General features: G+C 47.7%; 1 protein-coding gene across 1 annotated transcript in view; it reads right to left on the reverse strand.

The window, feature by feature from the left end:
* Positions 1-12500, reverse strand: part of LOC146627452 (cGMP-dependent protein kinase 1-like) — a 77359-nt gene that overhangs the window by 18542 nt on the left and 46317 nt on the right. Inside the window, exons 4-9 of the mRNA XM_085361727.1 lie at positions 9094-9199; positions 8315-8378; positions 8154-8231; positions 7972-8066; positions 5945-6010; positions 6-80 (exon numbers count right to left, since the gene is read on the reverse strand). Coding sequence (XP_085217853.1) covers positions 6-80; positions 5945-6010; positions 7972-8066; positions 8154-8231; positions 8315-8378; positions 9094-9199 — 484 coding nt within the window. The remainder of the gene's footprint in view (positions 1-5; positions 81-5944; positions 6011-7971; positions 8067-8153; positions 8232-8314; positions 8379-9093; positions 9200-12500) is intronic.

Here is a 12500-nt window from a genome sequence, read left to right on the forward strand (position 1 = left end):
CCTACTTGGCTTTGAGTTCAGCGTCCTCGTAGCCTTTATTGGAGACGTCGTCCAGGCCACCAATCAGATGCTTGAATGAGCTGAGAGGGAGGTGGAGAGAGCAGCCAATCAGAACACACCATTCAAGATTTTTTTCCATGTTCATGCACACGTGCTTTTGCTCCTGTTTATCTGGCTGACTCTGGTTAATGTGGGCAAACTGGTGGACTCGCTCACGTCGAGAAACGTAAAATATAGGAGGTTATTTATATGCTACTAACACACACAGACTCAAGTGAAACTAAGGATGTATAAAGAAGATGTGGGGAACAGACAACTGAAGGACCTGAAACTGAACAGGACAAAAGACAGACAGCAGGCAGAGAACAGAGGGGACTAAATGAAAAAGACCATAAACTCGACGTGTAAAGGAAGCACAGAGACCAACGCAAAGCACCAGTTCAATTCAGTGTAATGACTTTAATCCAGTGTTGTTTAAAGAGCTTTTACTGTAAGATACACAGAACTCATAGAGACCTCAAACACGCAGAGCTGGCTCACAGCAGTGTGCTGAGGTCTGCAGTGATGCATCCATTTAAACTCACTGCCTTCCTACTGCAGCTTCACAGCGTGGAGGTGCTGGAAACCAGCCATCACAGCTCAGCTAACAGCTTGTCAAATCCACAAAGGTCAGCTGATCACAGCTTCAGAGAAAGTCTACGACAGCTCGTAATACAAATTCTGACTCATTTCTAAGAGGGGCTTTCCCCCACGCTTAAAGCCCACTGCGACGCAGGAGAACCTGGCAAAGGACCGCCCTGTCCTCTGACCTGAGATCAGTCTCAGTGCTCCATGGTGAAGGACGTCTCCAGGACAGACTCACATCCTGTGTGAGTGTTTTTACATTCACGTTAGGAAAGAGGCCGCAGCCTGAGGATCCACACAGGGAGGACTCTTTCCCTTCACTGTGTCCTTGTGTGGGAATAAAAGCTTTGATATCTATCACACTGGTCCACGCTGTGAGTTCAGGGCGATCGTGGCTCAAAGAGTTGGCAGTTTGTCTTGTAGTCGGAAGGTTGCCGGTTCGAGCCCTGGCTTGGACAGTCTCGGTCGTTGTGTCCTTGGGCAAGACGCTTCACCTACCGCCTACTGGTGTTGGCCAGAGGGGCCGATGGCGCGATATGGCAGCCTCGCCTCTGTCAGTCTGCCCCAGGGCAGCTGTGGCTGCAACTGTAGCTGCCTCCACCAGTGTGTGAGAGTGAATGAATAGTGGCATTGTAAAGTGCTTTGAGGTTCTCGAAAAGCACTATATAAATGCAATCATTATTATTTTAATTAAAAGAGGAAATAAATAGAGACCATGAGCTCTGTCACACCTGAGGTCATACATACAGCAAACATAACTGTTAATCATGCAGTTGTTCCAAACTTCAGATTTAATTTGCATCCTTTTAAAAGAGGCTCTGAGGTAGGGAACATCTCATTTAGTCCACCACCTGCTGCCTCCACTCCTCTCTTCTTCTGCCTCTTCCTCAGCTCCTTCATTTGCATCTCTTGTGGGTGAAGCCAAGACACGAGTAACGAACTCGCTTTGAGAAATGACAACAGGAGGAGGAACACCGCTGAGTTACAGACAATCTCAAAGGAGAGAAAAAGACAGGAAGTAGCAGCAGCTGAAACACAGCTGATGTGTCTAATGTCCAATTTGTTCTCTAATGTTTTCTATTGTTTTTGTATACATTCATCTGGTTTGTATGTATTTCAGCTGTTTGTTCAACAGTTCTGTTGTACATGTACAATGACAATAAAGGCTATTCTATTCTATTCTATTCTATTCTATTCTATTCTGATAAAACAGGAAATGGTTAAAGCAGAGATATGGGATGAGAAAGGTCAGGGAAAGGGAGGCGAAAACTACAAAACTGAAAAGAACCAAAAGTAACTGAACCTCCGAACCATAACAGCAGGTTATAGACGGCACCGGTGGGACTGTTGGCTTGTAATTGACGTGCTCTTCAGTTCCAGCTGCTTTCCTTGTGTTCCTCTCAGGTAAATATTTCAGATTTACACTGATGGATGTCAGCGGAGTTCTGTCAAGGGAAGCCAGGCAATGCCTGTCTGTGAAATCTACCAGTCACGGCTGTTTGCATCCATCTTTCACATAACTGCCATCTTGTGGCCACAGCTGGTCCTTGTCTCTGGAAGCAGAATTAACTCCACCTCTGGCTGGGCCTTGGGGCCTTGGGTCCTGGTTATTGTGTCGCCAGGGTTGTGGGTGGGTGCATGGGGCTCAGCCCTGGTGCGGGGGACCTCTAGTGCATTGGCCCAACTGGAGGGCTCTCTAACTGGTGGGGAGGCTGTTACATCTTTTCAGGAGGTCTCCTCTCTCCAGGAGCTCACTCTGCAGGTGGGGGAGAGGTGGAGAATGAACTCAACCCTGCGAGTCTGGGAGAAGATTGGATGATGGGGTGGGTGCAGTTTTTTATCTGCGGTGGGGTCGGGTGGCCACTTGCCCCTCCCTTGACGACCACATTACTCATACTCTCATAACACATACAGTGGGGCAAAAAAGTATTTAGTCAGCCACCGATTGTGCAAGTTCCCCCACCTAAAATGATGACAGAGGTCAGTAATTTGCACCAGAGGTACACTTCAACTGTGAGAGACAGAATGTGAAAAAAAAAATCCATGAATCCACATGGTAGGATTTGTAAAGAATTTATTCGTAAATCAGGGTGGAAAATAAGTATTTGGTCAATAACAAAAATACAACTCAATACTTTGTAACATAACCTTTGTTGGCAATAACAGAGGTCAAACGTTTACTATAGGTCTTTACCAGGTTTGCACACACAGTAGCTGGTATTTTGGCCCATTCCTCCATGCAGATCTTCTCGAGAGCAGTGATGTTTTGGGGCTGTCGCCGAGCAACACGGACTTTCAACTCCCGCCACAGATTTTCTATGGGGTTGAGGTCTGGAGACTGGCTAGGCCACTCCAGGACTTTCAAATGCTTCTTACGGAGCCACTCCTTTGTTGCCCGGGCGGTGTGTTTTGGATCATTGTCATGTTGGAAGACCCAGCCTCGTTTCATCTTCAAAGTTCTCACTGATGGAAGGAGGTTTTGGCTCAAAATCTCACGATACATGGCCCCATTCATTCTGTCCTTAACACGGATCAGTCGTCCTGTCCCCTTGGCAGAAAAACAGCCCCATAGCATGATGTTTCCACCCCCATGCTTCACAGTAGGTATGGTGTTCTTGGGATGCAACTCAGTATTCTTCTTCCTCCAAACACGACGAGTTGAGTTTATACCAAAAAGTTCTACTTTGGTTTCATCTGACCACATGACATTCTCCCAATCCTCTGCTGTATCATCCATGTGCTCTCTGGCAAACTTCAGACGGGCCTGGACATGCACTGGCTTCAGCAGCGGAACACGTCTGGCACTGCGGGATTTGATTCCCTGCCGTTGTAGTGTGTTACTGATGGTGACCTTTGTTACTTTGGTCCCAGCTCTCTGCAGGTCATTCACCAGGTCCCCCCGTGTGGTTCTGGGATCTTTGCTCACCGTTCTCATGATCATTTTGACCCCACGGGATGAGATCTTGCGTGGAGCCCCAGATCGAGGGAGATTATCAGTGGTCTTGTATGTCTTCCATTTTCTGATGATTGCTCCCACAGTTGATTTTTTCACACCAAGCTGCTTGCCTATTGTAGATTCACTCTTCCCAGTCTGGTGCAGGTCTACAATACTTTTCCTGGTGTCCTTCGAAAGCTCTTTGGTCTTGGCCATGGCGGAGTTTGGAGTCTGACTGTTTGAGGCTGTGGACAGGTGTCTTTTATACAGATGATGAGTTCAAACAGGTGCCATTCATACAGGTAACGAGTGGGGGACAGAAAAGCTTCTTACAGAAGACGTTACAGGTCTGTGAGAGCCAGAGATTTTCCTTGTTTGAGGTGACCAAATACTTATTTTCCACCCTAATTTACCAATAAATTCTTTACAAATCCTACCATGTGAATTCATGGATTTTTTTTTCACATTCTGTCTCTCACAGTTGAAGTGTACCTCTGGTGCAAATTACTGACCTCTGTCATCATTTTAAGTGGGGGAACTTGCACAATCGGTGGCTGACTAAATATTTTTTTGCCCCACTGTATAGGGCGTTGGGGGTGGGCACGTCATACCGCGTCCAGAGGACGGGACGGTCTGTGTATTCAAACCCACCTCTGGCGCTGGTGCCCAGCCCTCAATTTTAAATGCATATACACACTGAGGGTTTTCGGGAGAAGCCGTGCTGCTCTCTGGCAGGAAGCACCATGCCCTCCTGTGTTTTAGATGCACTTGAGAACAGCACGCAGCAACACTACATATGACCGGGCGGAGGGAGGTTTGGGGTCTTCACTCACCCCGGTTCTGTTAACCGTCAGACTGGGATGCGGGGCCTCCCTGCTACTGCAGATAAGGAGGCGGTCCGCTTTCCTCCACCCCAGAGAGAAGGGTTACACCTCCTGGGTCCAGGTACGGTTTGCCCCTCTGGGGGCGGGGTACCTGCACATGGAATATACGGTATGTTTGGGGAGTGCGACTGTGTGCACAGTGTCTATTTGTGTCTGTCTACACGTTGGGTGAGTGCCGAGTGTTTGGTTGTGTATATGGGGTGGGAATGCACGTTTGTGTCCGCGTGCGCCTGTTCGTCTGTGTCTATATGTCAGGTTGGGTCTTAGACTCCACCTCTCTGGGAACATCTCAGGCCATCCAAAGTACGGAGGCCGATCTCCCCTCACCACACTCCCTGCCGGTGGCTGATGCCCTCAGATGTTGGTGTGTTGGTGGTCCTTGTCGACTGGGGCTGGGCGCTCATGTATGTATGTTTCTTCCCCCCTTTCTCACCGTCTCTTCTCCCCTCTCTTTCTTTCATTCTGTCTCCCAGTCATGTCTGTCCCGTTTGTAACAACTGAAAACAAAATAAAATAAATACATAATTATAATAAAGTTCAATCAAATGGACCAACATGGCAAGGCCATGATGATCCACTTGGTAAAGTAAATCCGCTCGGCCTTTCTTGGCCTTTCTTGGCCTTCAGACAACAATTCTGATGCTAAAGATCCAAACGGGACAGACAAAAAAGAAAAAAAGAAAAAAGAATGAACTCCACCTGATTATGGAGCCGCTGAACTCCGTGTGGGGTTCATGTCATCGTGGTTGTGTCTGTGTCCTGTTAATCGGACAACACTAAGCTTGTCAAGCATCGTGTTTGCACATGTGCATTTTTGATGAACCTCTGGACTTTGATGGGAGGCTGATGGAAGATTAGCGTGTAGCTAATCTGTCGCTAAGCTCTGCTTTCACTGCTCTGACATCAGTACGATCTGCACTTTGTGTGGAAACACAGCCAGCGTTAGCAGGTAAACAATCACTTTCATTTATCATGTGAACCACCTCAGCCAAATAATGAGCTAATTCATTTAGCACCTTAGTACTGAAAGCTTTAATTATGGGGGGGGTACTTTCATGTACTAATTTCATGACAGAAAGAAAGTGTGAAATCATTTGTCCCAGACGGGGCTCCGGCTTCTTTGTCTGTAAGTTCCTGTTAATCATCTCCACCACTGGGAATAAAAATCCCCCAAACTGCAGTCAAACTGTTTAACACCTGTGTGCTCATTTAAAAATCAGCACTTTGTGTTTGTTTTTTCTCTTTGAGCTCATTTTATGGAAGAAAAGAAAAGTAAAGAGCTTCATATGCTGCGCTGTGTGTGTAGTTAGCTGTGAGGCCCAGCAGGGGGCAGCAGGAGCTTCACTCTGCAGCTCCACTCTGTGTGTTTAAACAGTCAGACACAAAGTGAGGGCGCTGTGAAGGAGGAAAAACGGCCGACAGGTTCACCTGCTCAGGTGACACACGAGCGCCACCGCAGCACGCACAGGTGAGTTTGAGTGAACAAAATGTAACGACTCACTCTCTGTCGATGACCAGGCAGGTGACCGGCTCCGTGGCAACCACGTTGGCTGTTCTGACATCCTCCCTGTGGACCACACACACACACACACACGTTATGCTGAGGTAAAAGGCTGATTGCACAGCAGTGGCTCCGAGACTGCACCAGTGTAATGAAATATGAATGAAGTGCTGTTTTCCTGTACGAGCACTGCTTTCATTTCGACTCACAGATCCTTTAGAGGCATCTGTCATGGAGGAGACCTCGCTCTGCTCCCAGGTTTGTCGGACGGTGGGAATCGTGAGAGCGTGACACCTCAAGGCTCGAGGCTAACGAGGGGGAAACGGATGGATCGGTCATGCAGAGCAGACCCTGACAGACCGAGTAAGAAGCTTTTATCGCGGCTCGGGCTGCTTCATACTGCTGCTGGACTCCTGACTGCAGCTCACACTTTAACAGCCTTCCCTCACGTTCAGCAGCTGGAGGGGCTTCCCCCTGAACATCCATCAGGCCAGACAGCTTCATGTCCTGCTGCTCGCTGAGGTCAGTCGACCGGCAGGTGCTGGTGCTTCCTGATTGGTTCTGGGATGGCCGCCCGCTCCCTAACAGGGTTCAGGTCAAGAAGGAAAACACACCTGTTCTTGTTCATGTTTCACTTGAGCTTCAAGTTTGGTTCACGTGTTAATTTGGAAACAAACTCAGAAACCAAACCATTGTTTTCCTGCTCACTGAACATCTGAACACTTTCAGCTCACCTCCATCTTTAAACCTTCCCTTTCACTCATGTTGCTCTCCCTCTGACCTCTGACACTTGTCTCCACCCACTCCACCCTGCAGCACTTCTTTGACCCCTGGTACTTAAACCCATCCAGCTCCACCACCTCTCATCTGTCTTTTTCTGAATTTTTATGAAATTTGTTGCTTGTGGAATTTTGAATTATGTCTTTCAGGGTTCAGCGTGCAGCTCAAAGACGCTTCAACGCAAAGGGAATCAAACCGACGACCTCGGGCCACAAATACCCAACAGATGAGAAAGCTTGCACCTTTAATTCTTTTGATTTTAAAAAGGTGACGCTTGCGCTGTGTTGGGTTGGTCCACATGACGGAGCGATGCAGGTGAGTCCTCCGAGGTGGACTTTGGCCTGCGGTGAAGCTGCAGCGTGGCCTTCAGCCTCCTGCTGTCTGAATAAATGAGTCAGTGTGAGCTCCTTCCAGCTCTTTACAGAAAAGCTCTGAGACCGAGGCGCTCACACTGATACAGACACTCGCAGATGGGCCGGTGTGTGAACGGCGCTCCGCGGGGAAACAGAGAAACACTTCAAACCAATTCGCAGCAGCTGCGATGATGGCAGGAGGTTAGCAAAGCGCACACATGTTCCGACTTCACATGTGCGGACTCCGACACGCCTCATCTCGCTCCACCTCGAAGCTTCTGAGCCGCCAACGCCAGATTCTCCTCCAGGTGTTTTAGCTGAGATGAAATCTATTTGGACAGGATGTCCACATGCTGCAGCCGGTCCTCACAAAGATGGGAAACAAGCGTCCCATTAAAGTGCTCCCGGTGACCTCATTTCCTGTCAAACTCACTCAGAGACGGCGTTATGAGGAGCTGAAGTATGTCCACCCTGAATGACCTTTCACCTGTATACCTACAGGATGTGTGTGTGTGTGTGTGTGTGTGTGTGTGTGTGTGTGTGTGTGTGTGTGTGTGTGTGAAGGTGCAGCCCACAGAATCCTAAACATGTCGGTGACATCATCATCCTCCCTGCAGCGCCACCATCTGGACACTGATTCTGCTCCTTCCCACCTCCCATCTCACGTCACCCTCAGTCTAAAACCAAACGTTTTAGCCCCTCCCCCCTTTTCTGACTGGCTGCCCCTGACAAACAGAAGGTTTGATGAACTGTCAAAAACATTTTGTTTTGTCTGTGTGAGCTGACGTCTTTCAGGGCCGTCAGAGTGAACTGAGCCGCACCTTCTGTTCTTCAGAGCGAATTTTAAACCAGCCTAACGTAATAAAATAACATATTTGGGTCACGTGACCTTACCCCTGTAGTGCTCTCTCTCCAAACCAGTCTCCCTTGACGAGCTCCCTGAGGTGTACAGGCTGCTGGGTGGCTGAATCCCCCTGGGTCACATTCACCTGTGAGGATGTATTGGATGAGGATGAGCGGGCAGATCAGTCACTAGGAAACGAATGAGAGGAAGACGAAGAGGAGGATGGACTGACCTTCCCTTTGCTGATGATGAAGAAGGTGTCTCCTCGGGCTCCCTGTCTGATGATGTACTCTCCATCCGAATAATGAGTCTAAACCCAGAAGACAGCATCTGATTGGAGTATTTACAGGCCCACTCCCACAGAAGAAGACGAGGGGGCAGGTACAAACTCACCTCCTCCATGACATCCGCCAGTTTGCTGAGAGTTTCCTCAGGAAGACTCTGGAAGGTGGGAACGCTGCAGACACAGACAGGAATGATTCAAACTCAAAAGTTGGAGTTTGTTGTGAAAAGATAATAAATACGAGATGAATGGAGCCATGTTCCTCATCACGGAGTCTGTTTGTCTGACCAGAGGACCAATAATGCAACTCTGAGTAACCACTGTGGAGGGACGGTGAGTATTTGTGACATATACAAAAAGCACAGACTTTTAATCTTCAGCTGAGCTTCTGATCGCTCCGCTGATTCAAACAAACCGCTACAAAAATACTTAAAGTCTGTAAAACAGAAGAGCCGACGACAGCGAAGATGAGAATACGATCACGTTATGAGACTCTTTCTATTTCTCACTGATGTTATAGTATATATTTATATTATCACATTTATATTATTCATAATGTGAATATTATTACAACCTGAATTGTTCTGGTAAATACATCAACATATTTATTCCATTTTAGTTTTGAAATGTTCTCATTTATAATGAATGAATGTATTTCTCACAGGAAACTGGACTCTTGGTTGGTGTCCTTCCTTAAGACACATCTGTGGACAGCTGTGTTGAAGTTTACCTACATGTGCTTTACTTTCACCGACTAACAGACTAATAAATAATAAATACAATTAATAAACAAAATAAGCCTGAGAAGGTTTCTGGGTTTACTTGTAAAACTTTTCCTAAACTCTGGCATTGTTGACTCTGTCATCGACTTTTAATGGCAGTTTCTCACCTCTTCAGGAAGTCCATGTACTCGGCGTGTTTGATGAGTCCGGTTCTCATCATGATGGTCTGGAAGCACTGCCGGTTGATGGCCCACAGCTTCACATGGGTCAGAGCTACAAAACACACATTTAGCATCATGAGCGCATCGACAGCTCCGCGTCACTTTGACTCAGTTAAAGGAAACATCCTGAAAGGATGCAGAGGGAAGGATCTGTGGCTGCTGTGGAAACACACACTCCAGTGTGTACAGCCAGTGATGGTGTGTGTGGTCTGAAAATGACACACACACATGTGATGAAAGTTTTGTGTCAAACACTCTGCACAGAAATTTCTTCATAAGAATTTTCTTCCAGAAATCCCTGAGGCAAAGTTGTTGCTTAGTAACATGAACCATTACAGCTGCTTAAAGTCCAGCTTGTTAACAGCAGCGTGCGCATTAACAGCAGCGTGCGCATTAACAGCAGCGTGCGCATTAACAGTGCCATACACATTAATAGCAGGTGGCTGTTAACAGTGGCGCGCTCATCTACAGTGAAGCGCACATTAGCAGTGGTGTGCTTGTTAACAGTGGCTTGTGCATTACCAGCGCTGTGCATGCTCATTTACAGCACCATGCTTGTTAACGGGAGCACGCTCATTAACAGCGGCGTGCTCGTTAACAGCGGCGTGCTCGTTAGCAGCAGCGTGCTCGTTAACAGCGGCGTGCTCGTTAACAGTGGCGTGCTCGTTAGCAGCGGCGTGCTCATTAACAGCGGCATGCTCGTTAGCAGCAGCGTGCTCGTTAACAGTGGCGTGCTCGTTAACAGCGGCGCGCTTCATTTGGTTAACAGATTTCAGCTCTTTAAAAGTCACATCTCTGACTCATGTTTTAACAGGAAGTCTTTGAGCTCATTAAACACAGTTTGTCTGCTCGTTACCAGCAGAGCGTTTCAGAGTGCATCTCACGTCCTCGACTCCAATTAGTCGTGATTCGATCCATTAATACTGAATATCTAATAGATCTAATGCAGCCTGAAGGAAGTGTTTGTGCCAGAGATGCTCGGTGCTGATAGTAAAAACGATTACACCTGGAGACGACGACAAACGGCTCATAAATGTGATGCCGTTTATTTTTCAGGGACTGCTGGATCAGATTGACTTATGCTCATTATAAAGGTTTACTCTGAGTTACAGAGAGCAGAGGACAATACCAGAGAGAGCACAGTCATTTCAAACAGACCAATCACTGTGTAGGACTGGGTCCTTTTTCTCTGGAGTCTCAAATCTGCGTGCTGACATCAAGATGACGCAGGTTTGATTCCCCAGACAGTCGTAATGTTGAGCCAATGAGAGGAGGACAGAAACGAGGCAGTAAGCGATACTCTGATATCAGAATTAAATCAAACTTCAGAAAGAGAGGAACCCGCTGGCTGTGATCAGTGTCTGAGCGAGGACCAGGAGCTGCCAGGTTTTACTACCTCTGCACACAGCTCACGCACCTGATCTGGTGTATTTGGTGCATTTGGTACGTGGTGGTGGGTCGGTATGAGTGTTCAGGTTCAGGTTACTTTAGGGGTCGTGGGAGCTCACGCTGTCAGTGTGGATCAGGACGCTTTCAACATGTAATCTGTTAGCCATCCCATAAACTCCAGCACTGATGCTGAGACTGAGGCGGTTGCCATGGGTACAAGTCATCCACCTGAAGTTGCTGGCAGTTACCGTGGCGATGCAGAGACTTGCTCAAACTTCCTTCAGTTTAATGAGCGGAGGTGTGAGGAAACACGAGCACACATGGATGGATTTTCTGTATACAGAAAAGTCTCACTCTTACTCCCACACTACTCCGCTCTGCTTTCCACCTTTAAATACTATCTTTCTGAGACTAACAGATAAATTATATATTTAAATAGTAAACATACAATCTTTGTTTCTGTAAGTTTGTAATTAATAGTCTAATCGTTTACATGGTTTCTGGAATTAAGAAGCTTTAGCTTTGTGGCTCCTGGACGCTCTGTTACCACAGTGACCTCACAGCAGCCATATTATTGGTCACATGATGTCATTAAAAATGCTCCAAAAGGCTCCAGCAGCACAAACACGGTCCAGAGGTCCAGTGCAGCCCAGCAGACAGCTAGCTGCTACAGCCACCTGTATCACCTGTCAATCAAAGAGGCCACGCCCCTTAAAAAGCAGACAGCTGAGTTAAAAAAAAATCAGGTGTTATAAAGGATTAAATGATCCATAGAGACCAAACATTTTGTGCATCAGGCTGTAAACAGGTTTATTTTAACATGGGACTCCACTGACTCACTGCTGCCCCTGCTGGATGTCGGAGGAACTGCAGGTTGTGTTGCTTCAGCGCTGACTTCATGTTTCAGCTGCAGAACCTGTAACTCAGACTGATGATGACTCTGACCTGGTGCATTACACCACATTACCTTCTCTGTGGTGGTGTCTCAGTTGCTGTTTGGCCATTACTCTTTATTACTTTTTCCACTGCTTTATGACCTGCTGCCTGTTGCTATGGAGATACCAAGTGTTTCTGTAACCACGGAAACAACGGGAGACCCTCAGAGCGGCAGATACAACGGTCTGAGCAGAGTTTACAGTGCGAGTGTGATTCAGGGGGGCGGACGGACCGTTATTAACATCTATTTATAACTAACCAGAGTGAACATCAGAATCTCTACAGTGCGTGTGCTGTAAAGGTCAAAGGTCAGAGTTATTCATATTCAGAAGCATCTTCAGTCAGGTCAGAACCACAAACAGCAACAGAAACACTCTCAGGCTGTTTGTTCTCAAAGGGCCGGAGTCTCTGTGTGATTCCAGGGTGGTGTGATTCCAGGGTGGTGTGATTCCAGGGGCCCATGTGATTCCAGGGTGGTGTGATTCCAGGGGCCCGTGTGATTCCAGGGTGGTGTGATTCCAGGGGCCCGTGTGATTCCAGGGTGGTGTGATTCCAGGGGTCCGTGTGATTCCAGGGTGGTGTGATTCCAGGGGCCTGTGTGATTCCAGGGTGGTGTGATTCCAGGGGCCCATGTGATTCCAGGGTGGTGTGATTCCAGGGTGGTGTGATTCCAGGGGCCCATGTGATTCCAGGGTGGTGTGATTCCAGGGTGGTGTGATTCCAGGGGCCCATGTGATTCCAGGGTGGTGTGATTCCAGGGGCTCGTGTGATTCCAGGGTGGTGTGATTCCAGGGTGGTGTGATTCCAGGGGCCTGCTCTCTTGACACCTGACTGATTTACCTTACGTTTCTGACCCACCTGAGTCCGATAATAGGAAGCAGGCTCAACTACAACTCTGAGTTTGTTGACCCTGAGCTGAGGGAAGCTCAGGTTTGCTGTCCCAGGAGCAGCGTTAACGTCAACTCTGAATCAGTTACCGTGGAAACGTACTCTGCGGACTTAACCTGCCTCCATTTATTTCCTCAGCA

The sequence above is a fragment of the Diplotaxodon limnothrissa genome, linkage group LG8 (assembly GCF_057381915.1).
Source record: "Diplotaxodon limnothrissa isolate DT_005_m linkage group LG8, D_limnothrissa_male_GT1.1, whole genome shotgun sequence".
Lineage (NCBI taxonomy): Eukaryota > Metazoa > Chordata > Actinopteri > Cichliformes > Cichlidae > Diplotaxodon > Diplotaxodon limnothrissa.